This window comes from Carcharhinus amblyrhynchos, chromosome 31 (genome assembly GCF_965287045.1).
Source record: "Carcharhinus amblyrhynchos chromosome 31, sCarAmb.v2.hapA, whole genome shotgun sequence".
Classification (NCBI taxonomy): domain Eukaryota; kingdom Metazoa; phylum Chordata; class Chondrichthyes; order Carcharhiniformes; family Carcharhinidae; genus Carcharhinus; species Carcharhinus amblyrhynchos.
Window position 1 is genome coordinate 18,473,654 of NC_137354.1, and position 18,233 is coordinate 18,491,886.

Below are 18,233 nucleotides of genomic sequence, written 5' to 3' on the forward strand. Positions count from 1 at the left end.
CCCGATTGCTAGTTTTTTAAAGTGTCAGGCGGGCCAGCAAGTCTGATTCACCTCCCTATGTTGCTGAAAGGATTCTACCCCAGTGCGTGGAATTAAGACATCACTTTCATTGTCCATAAAGACAAAAAAAAACAAACTGTGGATGCTGGAATCTGAACAAAAAAACAGAAAATGCTGGAAAATCTCAGTAGGTCTGACAGCAGCTGTAGAGAGAATAGAACCAATAGGGGGGAGGGTGGAGATTTTCCCATCCTGCCCACCACAGGAATCATGGGGTGGGGGTGGCCATGCAAAGGTCCATTGACCTCAGGTGAGATTTCTGGAAACTGGAAAATCCTGTCCAGTGTCTCAGTTCACTCCCCTCTCACAATCCTGCTGCCCTGTTTTGCCGGCGGAATCAGCCTTGCACCTTTTTTAAGCAAGTTTGTTTTTAATGTTAATGACATGATTAGCCTGTGGGACTGGAGGCCACTGAAGCCCCTGGGTGGTTGAGGGCAGGGCCAGGCAGTGGCAAGCCAGCCTGGCACCCTGGCACTGCCCACTGGACACCCAGTAGTGCCAAGAGGGCAGGTTTTGATGGGTGGAGCCTGACAGGAGGCAGGCTGGGGGAGTGGGACCAGCTAGGGCAATGATCAGGGGAGGGGGAAACAGGCCATCCTGACTCAAAACGTTTGTTCTATTCATTAGCGGGACATGGGCATCACTGGCTGAGCCAACATATATTGCCCATCCCTCGGTGCCCTTGAACTGAATGGCTTGCTGGCACCATTTCAAAGAGCAGTTTAGAGTCAACCACATTGCTGTGGCTCTGTGACATGTAGGCCAGACCAGGTAGGGTTGGCATATTTCCTTCTCTAAAAGACGAATGAACCAGATGGATTTTTCTGACTATCGGCAAAGGTTTCGTGGTTATTCGTAGATTCTTAATGCCAAGGTTTTTTGTTGAATTCAATTTCTACCTTCTGTCTTGGCAGGATTCGAACCCAGGTCCCCCAAAACATTAACCGAGTTTCCGGAGTAATAGCGATAATACCACCAGGCCATTGCCTCCCAATTGTCTCGATTGTCAGTCCACAAATGCTGCCAGGCCTGCTGAGATTTTCCAGCATTCCTCCCAGAGTCCCTCCCAATTTGAATCCGGAACCCTTAGTTGTGGGATGTCATGTGTCGTGACAGGTGGTGGCGCTCCCTGAAGAATTCGTTACAGATGGGACATGTCAATTTGTCCTCCCTCCTCCTCTGGCTGGGGTAGTCGGCCGCGTATTCCTTTTTGTGGTGCGACCGCATGTGGAAGACCAGGTCGGATGTCATGCGAAAGGAGGCGTTGCACTTGGCGCACCAGTTCTGGGAGGAGACGGCAAAGGAGGTGTAAGAGGGCGGGAGCAGAGTCAGTGAGGAGGTGGACTGTAGCTGGACCCCCGCGGGCTTGGGCCACAACTCAGTGGTGTACACGAAGGGGCTGCTGGCTGTCAGGCTGGTGTGCAAGACCTGAGCGTTGTTCAGCTCAGCACCCAGGAATTTGGAGCCCAAGAGATTGGCGTGGCCCAGGAGGTGAGACGGAGCGAGGGGGTCGGCTAAATCCCTGGTCAGATGGAGAGAAGTCCCTTCTCCCGTTCTCCGGCCCGGCTGGCAGAAGGCACTCTTCTGATCCCGCCGGGCACTGGAGGGCAACACCGAGGAGAAAGCACTCCCGCTGGAACTGAGAACCACGTCTGTCCTCAGCCCCAACTTGCTGCTGGATTCTGGGTCACTCTCTTTGCTGTTGCCCTCGGCTTTGCCCCTCTCCTTCAGCCGGCGGACCTCGGTAAAGGCGCTACTGCCGTTGTGCTGAGACCAATCCTTCCTCAAGACAAACCGGTCCGAGTTGAGTTTCCAAACGGAGAGGGCGAGGGCAGGGCGAACGCCCATCTCCTCCTTGGAGCCGCCGCTCTGATCGCTGACCCTCAAGTTGTTGGTTTTCTCCAACAAGACAGTCTTCCTGACCCGGTTCTCCTCTCCCCCGTCCTGTTTCCTCTTGCCGGAGTTCTTCCCCGTCCCCGACCGCCCCTCGTTCTTCCTGGAGTGCTCCAAGTCGTGGGCGATCCTGTGGAAGTTGGTCACCCTCTCCTTGTCTCTGACCTCTGTAGTCTTGGAGGGACCGCCAGAGCCAAATCCGAGCGCTTGAACATCTCTCCAGGGCAGAGAATCCTTCCCCTTGCCGCACAGGAATCGAACATGGGCCAAGTAAGGGTTCTCATATTTCAATTCCTGGTCACAGTCCCCGCACCTGAAGGCTGGCACAAGGAAGAAAATTGCAATTAACAACCGCACATGCACTTCACTCTACCTATATTTATCTGGCGGAATAGGTAAGGAAATTAAAGCTCTGTCTGTGTGGACACTGCGCCACGTCCCTTTTGACTTAAAAAATACAACGAAATACTGCGGGGGAGGGGACTCAGCAAGTGCTGCCAGCGTCTGGACAGAGAAAGTTAACGTTTCGTATCTGTGTGACTTCTTGGAGTTGAAGATTGGAAGGTAATGCGTTTTGAAAATACTTTTGAAATACTGTCATTGTTGCACTGTAGATTAGGTGAATTGGTCATGCTAAATTGTCCCTTAGTGTCCAAAGGTGTGTAGGTTAGGTGGATTGGCCATGCTAAATTGCCCGTTGGTGTCCAAAGACGTATGGGTTAGGTGGATTGGCCATGCTAAATTGTCTCTTAGTGTCCAAAGATGTGTGGGTTAGGTGAATTGGTCATGCTAAATTGTCCCTTAGTGTCCAAAGATGTGTAGGTTAGGTGGATTGGCCATGCTAAATTGCCCGTTGGTGTCCAAAGACGTATGGGTTAGGTGGATTGGCCATGCTAAATTGTCTCTTAGTGTCCAAAGATGTGTGGGTTAGGTGGATTGGCCATGCTAAATTATCCCGTACTGTCCAAAGATGTGTAGGTTAGGTAGATTAGCCATGGTAAAGATAGGACCAAGGTAAAATATTCATAGATGTATTGAAATGTAGGAAATAGAAGTAGTAGGCTATTCGGCTCTTCATGTCTGCTCCACCATTCGTTTTAATCATGGACGATCATCAAATTCAATTTCCTGATTCCATCTTACCCCCATATCCCTTAATCCCTTTAGCCCTAAGAGCTGTCATGGAATCCCTACAGTGCAGAAGGAGGCCATTCGGTCCATCGACCCTGCACAACAACAATCCCACCCAGGCCCTATCCTTGTAACCCCACGTATTTATCCTGCTAATCCACTGACACTAAGGAGCAATTGAGAGTGGCCGGTTCGCCTAATCTGCACATCTCTGTGGGAGAAAACTGGAGCATCCGGAGCAAATCCACGGAGACATGGGGAGAGTCGCCGGAGGCAAGAATTGAACCCAGGTTGCTGGCGCTGTGAGGCAGCAGTGCTAACCACTGTGGTACCATACCACCCTAATCTAATTTCTTCTTGAAATCACACAGCGTTCCGGCCTCAACTACTTTCTGAGGTAGTGAATTCCACGCATTACCACTCTCGGTGAAGAAATTTCTCTTCACTTCAGTCTTAAAGCTTTATCCCTTATCCTCAAACAATGATCCCTAGTCCTGGACTCTGTCAGAGAATCAGTGCAGACTCAATGGGCTGAATGGCCTCCTTCTGCACTGTAGGAACTCCCACAGCTCCCAGCAGTCAATTTACACAGAGCAACTTTTGACAAACAGTATTTTTTTTACTTCACTCTGAGAATCTTTGGAACTCTCTTCCCAAAAAAGAGTTGGAAGCAAAATATTTGACTATGTTTAAGGCAGAGGTGGATAGATTATTGATAAGCAAGAGGGTGATAGGTTGTGGGAGAGAGAGGGGCTAGGCGAAATGCACATTTGGGGTTACTATCAGATCAGTCATGCTCTACTCCTGGTCTGTGTGTTTCCTATGTGAAAATGAACATGGCATTGTTTAAGGTGCATTAACTGAAGGGTTAAATATTGCTGGTGCAGGAATTCCTCTGGCCGCCTGCAAAATATTGTGGGGGGTGCGGGGAGAGAGGGTTGGGGCTGTAAGGGGAAACCTCAGCTTAGTTGTCCAAAACGTCGACCCTCTTGCTGTGCAGCACTACCTCAGTACTCCACAGAGTGTCAGCCTAGATTATGTGCTCATATCCCCGGAATTGACTCGAACCTGCCGTCCAGGGCCTGAGAGGATCAGTAAAGACGGTGTCTCTAAACACAGCACAGTGAAATGCGGGGGAGGGGCTGGTCATGCGATTATTATTGAAAATGCAGCAGGCAGTGATATTAAAACAGCGATCACAAAGCATTGAACTCGATCATAAAACGTTACAGCACGGAGGGTGGCCATTCGGCCTGACAGGACCTGCACGTCCTTGAGTGCAGCTCAGTTACACCTCCACCCTCCACCACCTCCCTTTCCGTAACCCTTGGAATTTGAGCCTCCTCACCTCTTCAGATAAGCTGAGGAGAAATGTTTTCATCCAAAGAGCAGTCAGCCTGTGGGACTCGCTAAAACAAAGCAGTTGGAGGCCAAAACATTGAATGTTATAGGTATAACTCCGGGGGTGAATGAGGATATTGGGGGAAAGCAGGATCAGACAACTGATAAAAGCAAATTACTGAGGGTGCTGGAATCTGAGACAAAAACAAAAAATGCTGAAAAATTTCAACAGGTCTGACGGCATCTGTGATGTGAAGATGCCGGCGTTGGACAGAGGTGGCTGGCCACTGTAAGAAGACTCACAACACCAGTTAAAGTCTAACAGGTTTAGTTGGTATCACGAGCTTTCGGAGAGCTGCTCCTTCATCAGGTGAGCATCTGTGGGGAGAGAACAAAGTCTCATCCAGACTCGAAACGTTAGTTTTATTCTCTCCCCGCAGACCTACTGAGATTTTCCAACATTTTCTGTGATCAGGCTACTGAGTTGGATGATCAGCCGCGAACATGAAGAATACTGGAGCGGGCTGGGTGGGCTGAATGGCCTCCTCCTGTTCCTATTCTCTGTGTTTCTATGAAAGACTCACATTGACCCTACCTCCACTATCAGGCAGCGCATTCCACATCTTAACCCACTCGCTTTCTTTAAAGTTTGTCCTCATATCCATTGATTCTGTCAGTTGCCTTAAAATCAATATCATCCGGATCTCCGCCCTTTTGTATAACGCCGATATGTTTGCAATAGAAGCGTATGTGATAGGAAAACATGACTGTTCATTCTTTTTTACGTACGGTTTGTCTAATTCAAAAGGCAGCTGGAGTAACATGGCTCGACGTTACTTATTGAAAAAATATAAGCACTTTCTCACCCTCAGTGCTTTATAGAGACCATGCATACCATTGGGCACAGACAGACATTGACAGTACCGCTATGGATGCTGACAAATAGGTCACGAAGAATAGTGCCACTTTGCATAGACTCAGTGTGACGATTACGGTGCAATCAAACTTAACAGAAATTTTAAAAAATGTGGTCTAAGTACACACTTAGTAGAGTTAGGTCACCTTAGTACACACTTTCTATCTAAATGTGCTTATAGCATATGTATTGATATGTTAGTGCCACCCTTTAGTTATAAAGGATATGTATTGTCTGGAGCTAAAAGGAAGGTCGTTTTAAAACGTGTTGAAATGTACATGGTTAATGTTACATTTTTAGTTCTTCCATTTACCGTGTTGGTAGCGATTGGATACTGGGAGCCCTGGTCTGTTCGACTTGATGGACTGAATCTGAAAGAGGCCGAAGCATTTGTGCTTCCCCCGCGGCCTTGAGGACGGCAATGCTCGGGATTGCGATGTGTTGCATCTATTTAACCTCAGGGAGGCCAGGCTCTGTCGCAGACCGATTGTGGTGCAGAGCTACCCCAAAATTTCTGCCTGCCGACTGCCCTTCAACCCTCGTGTTGTTTAAGTGTGTCAGTTTCAAAGCCTTTCACTGACCGATCAATGACAATTAATGCCAAACTCGGCCACTGTTATTTTGCACCATTGTGTTCTCCCCATTGTGGCCTGACTGTCAGAATGCATGTATCACTGGCAGTTTGGTTTGTGAGTTTGGATCCTCACCCCCTTTCTCCCGCTATGTTATTTTGAACACATCGATTTATCTTGATTAGGTTAAGCCTTTCAAAAGGCGAGGGGTGCTACTCCAAGCACGTTGTGCAAATTTTGTTTGGGGTTACTTTTTAAAAATCTATGTTTAATACATTTCATTCTTAATCCATTTGTTTGGCCTAAAATAAAAACAGAAAAGGCTGGAAAAATTCAGCGGGTCTGACAGTGTCGGTGAAGAGAGAAACATGCCCTGTACAGAATTGACTCTTCTGCGTAAGGGTCTGTGTGTAAAAGGGTCATTTAGACTGGAATCGTTGGCCGGAATTCTCCGCCGCTGTTGCCGGCGAGAACGGAGAACCTAGCGCTCAGCCAAATCTCCATCCGCTGCAGCGGGACCGGGATAATCCCGGGCCGCGGGCGAGAACTGAGAATTCAGTCCATTTGACTCTTGTCTCTGGTCACGGATGCTGCCTGCGTTTATCCAACATTTTCCGTTTTTATTTCAAGATTTCCACTATTTTGCTGCCATATGTTGTCTGCTCTACTTGTCCATTTTAAGCAATTACTTATCTTATGGGTAAAATCCATCAACCTTATTCATCCAAGCGCCGGTCGGGTTTAGATTTGTTTTTATACGTTGGCAAAACAGACTTTCAGTATGTCCTGGATGAGCGGGGTGGGGGGGGGTGCGGGGGAGGGGTCGTGTTACTCAATTTGTTCTCTCTCATTCTCTGTTTCCCCAGGGTTGTGGCTGTTACTCACCGTTAGAGCCAGCTCGGGTCTTGATATCAGTGAAACCCAGCAACGTGGAGAGCTCCCGGTCGTACCACACGAACAGCTCCTCGTCTTTGCCGATCCTACGGGTGGAGCGGTAGTACAGCTGCCCACTCTTCAGGGACGCTTCCAAATTCTGTTCCTTGGGGTTGTTGGCCGCCTGCACAAGCCTCAACCAGGACACCCCGTCCGTGGAGCTGTTCATGGCAGTTGCATCGACCTAAATGCAAACACATGTTCCAAGTGAGCTCTTAAGTAACTTACTCGAATTCCACAAATGCAGAATGTTTGTATATACATATATATGTAAAGCAACCACTGGGCCAGCTTGAATAAAGTGGCGATTTGGTGCCACATGCATTTTAGTCACTTCTGACACACTCTGCAATGGAACCCTTCCATTGAAACATCCATCCAAGGACATGGGGGAGGGCTAAGAGTAGATTAATGGACCATGATGCGCTCGAGTGGCGGAGCATGAGCTCGATGGACCGAATGGCCCATCGTTTGTTCCTGTTTCCTCTGATCCTAACCACAACAAAAATGAAGCTCTGTCGGTTTTGTCATTACCGACGCCACGTAGAATTTCCTCACTAAAGCAAACTTTTAAAAATTGTCTTTAAAGAAAAAAAAGCTTCAACCCTTTCATCAATCTCAAGGAGGGTTTGGTTTGGACATTTTCCCCCCCCCCCGAGTGCTACTGACCCAGGTCAGCCCCAATCCTACATTCAAGGCCAGTGTCTTTCCCTGGGTCATGTAGGATTTCTTACCCTGAACACGTAGGGGACACTTCTTCGGTCCGAGGACTTCAACGCTATGAAAGCTATAGTGTCATAAAAGGTGTTCTGGAGGATGCAGGGGCCGAAGATCGCGTCCTCAGGGATCTCCCGGGTAATGTGCACACTGGTTAAAATGTCAGTGAAGGGATGATGTAGAAATTTGTTGTCGCCTGCCCACAGTCCCTTAGAGAAGGGGGTAAGTTCCATAGTGCACCTGCGACAGACAAGATGGGACAGTTTAATTACTCGGGATGGTTTTATCTCGGTGCGAGTGTACCAAAGCAGCACATTACATGGCCCTAACGCCGCTAAATATGTTGGCGGAAGATGGGCGATATTCGGAATACATGAATAGAGACAGCTCCCACACCTTGTTCCCAATTAAACAATTCAATCACAGCGAGACCTGAAACACTGCATCTGTAACCATTATTTTTAAAACACCGTGCAACTGATTATTATAAAAGCACATCAGGTCGGAACCCCTATTTTGTAGTTGATACAGATGTAAGTCTCCACGAGCAAGTGGAAATCTGAGCTCCTCTAAAACAATTGGAAAGGGCGTTTTGGCATAAGTAGCATTCTGTTGCATCGGCCCTGTTTCTGTCCCGTCCTCTCATACTCCACAACCTCCAGTCAACATTATCCCAAAACCTTAAAATTGTTGGGGGCTAAACAGTATCGGGGAAATAAAAGTTGCCTTCACATTATGGGGGCAGACAGAAACATAAGCCTAACACGTTATCACATTTTCAGGCGACTTTTTAAGCGGGTGAGGATGATTAAAAATCAACACATATGGAGCTAAATATTGTAAATGATTTGAATGTTCCATCCACCTCGCCAGTTTTAAACGCATTAGCGAGATTGATCGATATGAAATGTCATTGGCTATTTTAACGAAGCATTTCTGGGTCTGACGGTTATTAATTGCAATACAAATAAATAGATCGATTGTGCAACCAACTACTTGAAAGGTCAACATCTTGCTAATCTGCAGGATGTTTATTTTCTTTCGGCGCATTTGTTGGATGAGAGACATTTGGAGCTCCTGAAGAGTCCCAGGCAGCTGGTGTGGCGAAGTTATCGACCATTTTGACATTCCTGATGGTGTAACTGTCGCCTAGATGTTTTTTATCTAATCTCCCTTGGAATGGGTGATACTGTGCTCACCACAGGCGAAGCGTTGTTGATCATGTGTGACAATTCTGGCCGATCTCTTCCCATTTGAAGCACTTTCCAAATATTTTAGTATGGAGGGCTCATACCCAAATGAGCTGATGTGGGAGCTGGCGTTGAATGAATATGTCCACGACATTCAATGATGACAAGGGTGGTGACATAGATTAGTAAAGATACGAATATTTATATTAATAAAACACAAACCCTTGCCGATAAATCTTCACGTTTTGATCTCGGTCTTAGGTTCGATTAGAAACCCGCTGTTTGTGACATTAACGTATTCTCTCCCTCTCTCTCTTCATTCCTGACTCCCCCCGCAGCTCAGAGCAGGTCCATTCAACCCCTTTCGCATCTCAAATGGCGAAATAACTTCTCCAGCTCTCACTCTGCGATCCGGTGACACTTGGAAGTATGGTACCGTATTTTAGCGCCCATTCATCCGCCTCCTCTCCTTACAGCGAATTCAAATCTGTCTTCGATATCACAATGCCGAAGTGACACGCGTGCAAAATCAATTTGACATGAAGACGCCAAGATCAACATAATTATCTTCAATGCAAAAGGCAGCGACTGTAAGGAAGCAACCCAAGCCACAAATTCTTCCCCCCGCTGAACAGCCGCACTGTTTGGAAGGACGAATTGGCAAGAGTGCTTCTTGCTGCTAGATCGGCAGGGTTAAATCAGGTTGTGCTCCGTCGTTAGCTGCCCATTCACGGTGATTTGATTGGCAAACCGACTGGTCCAAAGCCTCACAAAAGTAGATGTGGGTGAAAGCCTCCCTCTCCCATTGTGCATCATAGGAAAGTCAGGGGACTGATGCGTATCAACTCACCGAGGCTGATCCCCCATTGTCTGTCCATCTGTCTCCTGTTTAGCTACGGCCTCTTTATCTCCGACCAGCAGCAAGTGTTAATATGTTGAAATGCACCATTTTGTATATATATATATTGCGCTATCAATGATCGCCATTAATTAATGCCAGGGTTGCTTGAATAATTTAAAATTAAGGGAGGAATGGCAGATTATAAAATTATATTCAAGCTACACCCAATTGTAAATCAAGGTTGAATATTTCATTACATCCTCATTTCGCCAGCAAATTGTCGTTTTTACAAGTCCTTGATTTTGAAATGCACTATTTTAAATAAACAAGCTCGCATCTAAAGGGTTACTAACAGTAACACCGTGTTTTCATCATCACTGAATAATTTGGGACGCGATCAGAATCTAGCCTGTATATTTAAAGCGTGGTTGATGTTTTAGCATCTCCCCCCCCCGCCACCCGCCCCCCCCCCCGCCTATCCACCCAAAAAAATAGAAGGTTTAGAACCAGATATCGGGCAACCCGCCACAGTCCATGCACACCATCGCATCAAGTCACAAATGCCGCTTTCATTTACCGGTGTCAGCCGACGGGTTTCCTGAGAATCGATCCCGCCACACTTTTTTTTACTTCCTTTCACCCCCTCCACCCCCCCCCCTCCCCCCCGGCCCACGTCCCCTCCCCACCAGCCCTCCTCCTCCTCCACCCCCCCGCCACCTTGTTCAGGTGCACAAGCTTCTTGTGGGCGCCGCGATTCCTGAAACTGCGAGTGGACGCTGGCGAGCGCTGGCTGGGTGCGAATGGCACTTTGTCCCGCTGCCCGAGACACTTCTCCTTTTGGAACATCATTTGCTCAGTGAAGCGTGACCAAACAATCTCAGAGCTCTTCCGCTTGCATACACCCCTCAATTGGCACTTTCATTGGTGAGCTACACACGGAGCAATTCTAATAATGAACGCATGGGAACCCGACCACTCGCAGTTCATTTAAGACAACATTTAAAAGCGCCCTACACACCATTCTCTACGTTTTACGCACAGAAATGGCTGAAACAAGAACAAGAATCTTACATTCAGATGTGAGAACAATCCATTTAGGACCTGTGGCGTAACTAATCTAAAATCAGAAGTAAAAAGTGTTGCATATCAGTTTGGATACAGTAAAAGTTTATCAAGCCCCTAAATTGGCGATAGCGTTTACTATCCAGGGCTAATAATTGTAATAATAATAATACTTGAAGTCGTACAGTGGTTTTGCTATGGAAAACCTTATGTAAGGTCAAACTGGAAATCGATTTTAAATAATACGGACACACTGGTGCTAGGTATGATCCGCTCTCGAGAAATCTCTCAGCCAAACACTATGAATTCTAAGCGTAAAAGATTCACGACGGACTTCTCAATCCTAAAATCGATCGATCATTTTAAGAATCGAGGCTTTAATGCCGACCAAAAAAAAGCTGAGGCCATACTGCAGTGAATTGTCAAATTAAATCATTAAGATTCACGGTTCTGCTGGTAATTAAGTGCCCACCTTGGGAAGGCTTGAACCCAGTTCCGCACTGTGCATTGTCGAGAAGTAAGCATTTTCTTTGGAACCTGCCTTACAGCCGAGATAAGACGGTGACAAATGATGGGTTGATTCCTAAACAGTCAACATCATTGTTTTACCGCCTTGACAGAACGTCCGAGGAAATGCATTATTTATAAAGAATACCACTATGCTTAAGGGAGGGGGGGGGAATGGGGAGGGGGGAGCACCCTCATTGAATTCACTTAACGCCAATCGCTCAACAAAAATATTGTCTCTCACACACACAAATAAATATCTTATCGAGATTGGAAAGTTTGTCCAGCATGGACAATGACTCTTCTATCCAGTGCGTTAATCACATTCGAAAAGTGACCCTCACTCGGCGGGACGCTGCTGGCTTTCTATACATAATTTCGCAACAGAAAATAGAGTATTAGAATCGAGTCATTTCAATAGGACCGCCGCGATTATTGTACAGACAGAACTCAGGGAGTGGGATTTACAGCTTGTTGGACTTTCTTAAAAAAATAGTGGTGACACGTCTGCCATAATTTTGATACAAGTCTATGAAATGCAAGTGAATAAAAAAAACAAAATAGTTTTTAATGTAGACAGTCCTTGACAGGAACGGCTCCGACCTCGGCTGCCAAATGTCTGTCAAATCAACTAAATGAACCAGATTTTCTGTCAAAGACAGAACATGCCGCCACACACCGCGAACTGTCGTCTTGGAAGCGATTTTTTTTCAAATGTATAAAGCATGTTTTAATTGTTGTTATAACTCACCTGGAATCAAAATGTGGACCGTGCTTTGTTTTAATAAACGAATTTCTAAGTAACTTTTAACTTTCGTTGAAATCTCAAAGACATCTGCTCAGATTTTGATGGAGTTGATAACTAAATGAAAAAAAGAATGCATTCTGAAATCGTTTCTTTCCGGGAAACAGCTCTTCACTGCTTGCAAAGCAGACTAAACCTGTTCAATTTAGTTGGCAGGTTTTCGATATAACTAGCCGAGGAATTGGCTTGCTCGATTCCTCGTTTCTCAGAAGAGTGGTCACTGACAACTTTTTTTGGGGGGGAGGCAAAAAAAAGCCTTGTATAATGGTCAAATACCTTGTCACAACCAAATAATGCTTAAGATTCAAACAGCAACATCATCTTTGAAAGATGTCGTTCCAAATAAAGGCGTGTCAACGCCTGACGGAAAATTCCTATGAACATCTTGACATCTGAAATAGCCAAGCCCTTTTTTTTCATATTAATGCTCACGTTGTTTTAGTAGCTGTTCGGCAATGAACGAAGAATTATTTCATCAATGCCAAAATCGCCTGCATATTTTTTTTGCCAGAATGTGAGGTTTCTGAGCGGCTTTTGCCTTTTAATAGGAAACCGATATTGGGGACATAGATTCAATGCATCAGTGTGGTTGAAATTCAACACAGCAACGCGAATCAAATCCCCTCGTAAAAGCGTATTTAATTTCATTGATTATATATGATTATTCTCTTGTGCGTCGATCGAAAGAAAAAGTAGGGTTGCTTACAAAATGCATCAAATTTAAATTCAATTCACCATACAATTTTTTAATTTCACGTTTGGTCTCTGCGAATTTTATAGTCCTTTCGAATAAAAAAAAGTCACCATTGTAGGTTTATTTTTCTTTGAATTGGTTCACCATCACGAATGCTTTCAGGTTATACATTTTAACCACTTCTAATACTGTAAAAATCGAACTAGAAAACGTATGTGTTGCCTTCTCTGCTAAGGCTACAGCCACAGAAATGATCTCCGTAACGAGAAAGAGATGTTAGACACTAGACAGAGCAAGTTCCGATCTAAATTCAAATCGAAACAAGGCAAGCACGCGTCGACACAATCCTCAACCTTCTTTAATGTACCAGTTATGTCAAATAATTTGCGCATTTAATTGCTATTTGAGATGCTAAAATCTGATTGAATTGACTGCACTATTGTAACAACATTTTGGGGAAAATAAAGTTTGCGAAATGAGGTGTGGAATTCTTAGAATAAACTGCTGCGATGAAATAAGTACAATAAGTTTCATTGTGTATTTTATACAGCCTAATCTGTTGTTATGTCTCAAAATTGGCGTCGACAGAAGCAAACAAGGTGAAAGTCTCGTTTTATTTCTGAGTTGCTGCGGCTGCAATTGATTGTAACGGTTAACGTAAATCCATTTATCAGGAGGTAACTGACGATGCCCTGGGAAGTGGCTGGTCTGATGTTAATATTCTGAAAGTCAAACCTGCTCAGCACTTGAGGTCAAAATGCAAATAGGGGTTGAACATTAGAATTCACAGCCAGCGGAAAGGATTTTTTTTAAAAAAACGCCTGAATGTGGGTAAACCATGCCTTAAACAGACAACATTGGTGCAAACATAACAGTTTTTATTGGGCTTAAATGAACGGGATAATATTGCTTCGTGATAACATTATATACCATTTATATTTTACCTCTCAGGCGCCCTCTTACTAACCAAAGCGTATTGCACACTATTTTGCAGACAAACTGTCTCATCATCAACGCTCCAACTCTAAGCCTTCTGCATCTCATTTAATTGAACGTGCAGATTAAAGACTGATATTTTTTGTATTAAGAAAAAAAGTTTTTGATGATCAATTTTGCTATTCAAACCACTATAACGATTCTAACAACACGTTTAACAGTACATCTAACAACTCAAACGCAACGCTTTATTGAAAGGACATGTGTGAACAGTTGCATATAAATATTAATTCAGGATTAAAAAGGAGGTGGTGGGGGAAGAAGGCGGTGGAGAACAGGCAGGAGTAGAATTGGTCAGAAGGGCTGCAAGTCTTACTATGACAGGAGACTCAAATCAGTATTTCTAAGGCTGACAACTGAAGGCGCTTTATTTTCACAGCAACTTAATTGCAGTGTTAATGTAAGCCTACTTGTGACAGTGATAAATAAACGTATGGGTTGAATCTCTGGGAATCATGCACGAGTGAAGGAGGCCATTCAGCCCATCATGGCTGCACCTGCTGCTTGAAAAAGGCCATCCAATTATTCCCAGGCTATTACCCTCTTCCCAAAGTCTTATCAAACTTCCCATTCAAACATTAATCCATTTCCCTTTCGGAGATCATATGAGATTTGCTTCCAGCACCATTTCAGGCAATGCTTTAGAGATTTATTGCAATCTGCCATCCACCAATTGAGCTACATACATACTCCCGCATCTCTATCCTTGTGACCCTGATTAAATTATTTTTAAAATCTCACATTTTGAGAGTTATTAAGAAATTTGATTATAGCCACATTTCTAGCAGTGCATGTTTTATCACTTGTTGCTGTTTCTGGAGAATTATTAGTATTTGTCATCTAACAAGTAGGCTATAATATAGTTCCACACTCCTATCCTTTTGTCATAGCCCAGTTTTTTTTCAATAAACTCTCCAATTTTAAAAGTTGTCGAGGAATGCGCTTGTAGTATCCTTTCTGATAGTGCATATCACCAAGTTGGCTTAAAAACAGTTCCACATTCCCACCCTCTCACCACAGCCTTTTTTTAAAAAAACTCAAATTTTGAAAGTTATAAAAGATTTTGCGTATAGCACCTATACATATGTTTGAACTATTGCAGTATCTTCTGGAGAACTATTGCTATTTGCCATCCACCAAGTTGGTTTAAAAGCAGCCCCACGTCCCTACACTTTCCTCATAGTTCTTTCTCTGTATCCAATTTTGAAAGTTGTTAAGGAATTTGCTCCTTGAATTCTTTCTGACAGTCTATTCATATAGCTTCTGCAGAATTATTGCTATTTGTCATTCACCAAGTGAGCTATAAAAAGAGTCCTACATCCTCACCTTTCTAGCCCTGTTGAATTTAAAAAAAAAACTTCCAATCTTGGCAGCTATTAAGAAATTTGCTCCTGGTACTTTTCCTGCTAGTCTATTGTATTGGCTGCTGGAGAACTACTGCTATTTGTCATCCATCAAGTTGGCTTAAAAACAGTTCCACAGTTCCTACCCTCTCCTCACAGCCTCCTTTTTAAAAAAAGAATCTCCAATTTTGAAAGTTATGAATGAATGTGCATACAGCATCCTTGCATGTGTATATGCTGGAGAACTATTGCTATTTATTGCTATTGCTATTTATCATCCACCAAGTTGGTTTAAAAACAACTCCTACCTTCTCCTCACAGCCCCTTTATATTAAAAAAAATCAAATTTTGAAAATTATCAAGAAATTAGGTAGCAGTACCCTTGTATAATGTATATTTTTTAAACTATTGCATTAGCTTCTGGAGAACTATTGCTATTTGTCACCCAACAAATTGGTTTAAAACACTCCCACATTCCTACTCTTTCCTCACAGCCTCCTTTTTAAAGAAAATAATGAACTCCAGTGTTGAAAGCTATTAAGGAAGGTGCTTACAACATCCTTGTATATGTATATGTTTTAACTCTGGTAGTAGCATCCTTTTTCATTGAATCCTCTGAAGAACTATTGCTATTTGTCATCCATCAAGTTGGCTTAAAAACAGTTCCACAGTTCTTACCCCCACCTCACAGCCCCTTTTTTTAAAAAAAATCTCTAATTTTGAAAGCTATAAATGGATGTGCTTACAGCACCCTTGCATGTATACATGTTTTAACTATTGCAATAGCCTTTGGAGAACTATTGCTATTTATCATCCACCAAGTTGGTTTAAAAACAACCCCACATTCCTACCTTCTTCTCACAGCCCTTTTATATAAAAAACTCAAATTTTGAAAATTATCAAAAAATTAGGTAGCAGTATCCTTGTATAATGTATATATTTTTAATCTATTTCATTAGCTTCTGGAGAACTATTGCTACTTGTCACCCAACAAATTGGGTTGTTTTAAAACACTCCCACATTCCTACTCTTTCCTCACAGCCTCCTTTTTAAAGAAAATAATAAACTCCAGTGTTGAAAGCTATTAAGGAAGGTGCTTACAACACCCTTGTATGTTTTAACTCTGGCAGTAGCTTCCTTTTCCATAGAATCCTCTGGAGAACTATTGCTATTTGTCATCCACTAAGTAGGTTTTAAAACACTCCCAACATTGCTACCCTTGCCTCACAGTGCTCTTTTTTAATGAACTGCAGTTCTGAAAGATATTAAGGAATGTGCTTACAGCACTTTCTGAGAGTGCCTTATGATTTTTAGGTATTGCTGCAGCTTTGATGAGGGTGATGGGGGTAAGCATTGCATTGGAATTAATTCCACTCCTTGCTCACCTCTTCCCTTTTATTTTCTTCCCCTATGCCCACTACCCTCTCTCTCCCTCTGTCTGTGTGTGTGTGTGTCTCTCTCTCTCTGTGGAAAATGTGCTGAGTGCTGCTGGAAGGGGACATGATGAGGGGGCTGGTTAAGTTGCAGTCCCAGCCTCTGTGTGGCTAGGAGGAGGGAGGAGAGGAGAGGGGGGGTTCAGGAAGCAGCAGTCTGCACTGGAGAGGGGAAAAAAAAGGACCTTTGCTGGCGAGGCAGCTTCAACTTGGGAAGGGGAAGAATTGATGGATTTTGTGAGGGAGCAGTAGAGGGATAAAGAGAGAGGGAGGGAGCTCTTTTGACTCCAGTGAGGTGAGGATCGAATGACTATTTTCTTGCCGCCCTGGGAAAAATGGCGAGCTTTGCAGGCGGCTTTTGCAGAGCTTTGTTGCTCCTCGGCGTCTTCCTCGGCTCCTCTACTTTTGGCCAAGTGGCAGAGGACAAAGAGCAGGACAAGACATCCTGCCACGGAGCTTTCGACCTGTACTTTATTTTGGACAAGTAAGTGGAGATCCCTGAATGCTGGCAGTGCTTGACTTTGCTCACTGAACCTGTCTATGTGTTGTGCGTTTATGTGGAAGAATCTTCTCTCTGCTGCTTTTTGGGGATGAAAGTGTACTCAAAAGTGGAGGGGTGGGTGGGGGGGGGAGAGCGGTGAGGAGAAGGGAAGACAAAAGGTTTTTTTCTCATGTTTACTTGAGGCAATCAAATCTCGTGTTTACATCAAAACAAAGGCATGTGGGGATTGAAAATGGTGAGTTTCTTCTTCTTTTGGCAAGTTTTTTTTCCCCTCTTCCCCCCAATTCTGCAATGAGTTTGGTTGCTATGCTGTTCAATGTCGCCACACTCTCCCCACTCGGGGGGACACGACGACTCTGAAAGGCAAACGGATGCCACCGCGCCTTTTATACCCTCCTGTGTCTCTCCCCACCCCGGGCAGCGCGCGCCGGAGGCTCAACCGTCCCCCGGGCTCGAGGCAGGGGCTGCCAGTTTGAAAGACGGCTCGCGCAGCAGCCGTTAGAGCCGCGGGGGAGGGGGTGAGTTGGGGGGGGGGGAGGAGAGGAGGAGGAGGAGGCGCCGCGTTGCAATATTCGCGTACCGCCCCCCCTCCAATAGCCCAGCTGAGGGCTCGCGCCTCCGCCAACGGAGCCCCTCCCCCACCCCCGCGCGCCTGAGAGCCTCCAGCTGACTGGCAGTGGGTTCACCCAGTGAGGAAAAGGCACTGGCACTGGGCTGGATTCACCCAGTGGGGGAAAGAAACTGCAACTGGGTTCCCCCAATGAGGGAAAGATACTGGCTCTGGGCTGTGTTCATGCAGTGAGGGAAAGACACTGGCACTGGGTTCACCCAGTGAGGGAAAGATACTGGCACTGGGTTGGGTTTCTCCCAGTGAGGGAAAAACATTTTCACTGAGCTGGGTTCACCCAGTGGGGGAACGACACTGGTACTGGGCTGCATTCACCCAGTGAGGGAAAGGTACTGGCACTGGGTTCACGCAGTGAGGGAAAGGTACTGGCACTGGGTTCACCCAGTGAGGGAAAGACACTGGCACTGGGTTCACCCAGTGAGGGAAAGACACTGGCACTGGGCTCACCCAGTGAGAGAAGGACACTGACACTGGGTTCACCCAGAGAAAGAAAGACATTGGCACTAGGCTGGGTTCCCCCAATGAGGGAAAGATACTGGCTCTGGGCTGTGTTCATGCAACGAGGGAAATACACTGGCACTGGGTTCACCCAGTGAGAGAAAGACAGTGCCACTGGGCTGGGTTGACCCAGTGAGGGAAAGATACTGGGCTGGGCTTCTCCCAGTGAGG

At 45.2% G+C, this 18,233-nt stretch overlaps 2 protein-coding genes across 3 annotated transcripts in view; one reads left to right on the plus strand and one right to left on the minus strand.

Annotated features, from left to right (window-relative positions):
- Positions 1-62: 62 nt before the first annotated feature.
- Positions 63-13,163, minus strand: znf488 (zinc finger protein 488). 2 transcript variants are annotated; one of them, XM_080215937.1, is made up of 4 exons: positions 10,312-11,306; positions 7,581-7,803; positions 6,799-7,030; positions 63-2,273 (listed from the first exon to the last, which is right to left on the minus strand). In XM_080215937.1, the coding sequence occupies exons 2-4, from the start codon at positions 7,794-7,796 to the stop codon at positions 1,147-1,149; spliced, it is 1,575 nt and encodes a 524-aa protein (XP_080072063.1). In that variant the 5' UTR covers positions 7,797-7,803; positions 10,312-11,306; the 3' UTR covers positions 63-1,146. The 2 variants fall into 2 exon arrangements, with proteins under 2 accessions (XP_080072063.1, XP_080072064.1); XM_080215938.1 differs by lacking the exons at positions 7,581-7,803; positions 10,312-11,306 and adding an exon at positions 11,915-13,163.
- A 3,422-nt stretch (positions 13,164-16,585) lies between these two features.
- antxr1d (ANTXR cell adhesion molecule 1d) overlaps positions 16,586-18,233 on the plus strand; it is a 96,180-nt gene continuing 94,532 nt past the window's right edge. Inside the window, exon 1 of the mRNA XM_080215556.1 lies at positions 16,586-16,918. Within this exon, the coding sequence (XP_080071682.1) occupies positions 16,770-16,918 (149 nt within the window). The 5' untranslated portion in view covers positions 16,586-16,769. The remainder of the gene's footprint in view (positions 16,919-18,233) is intronic.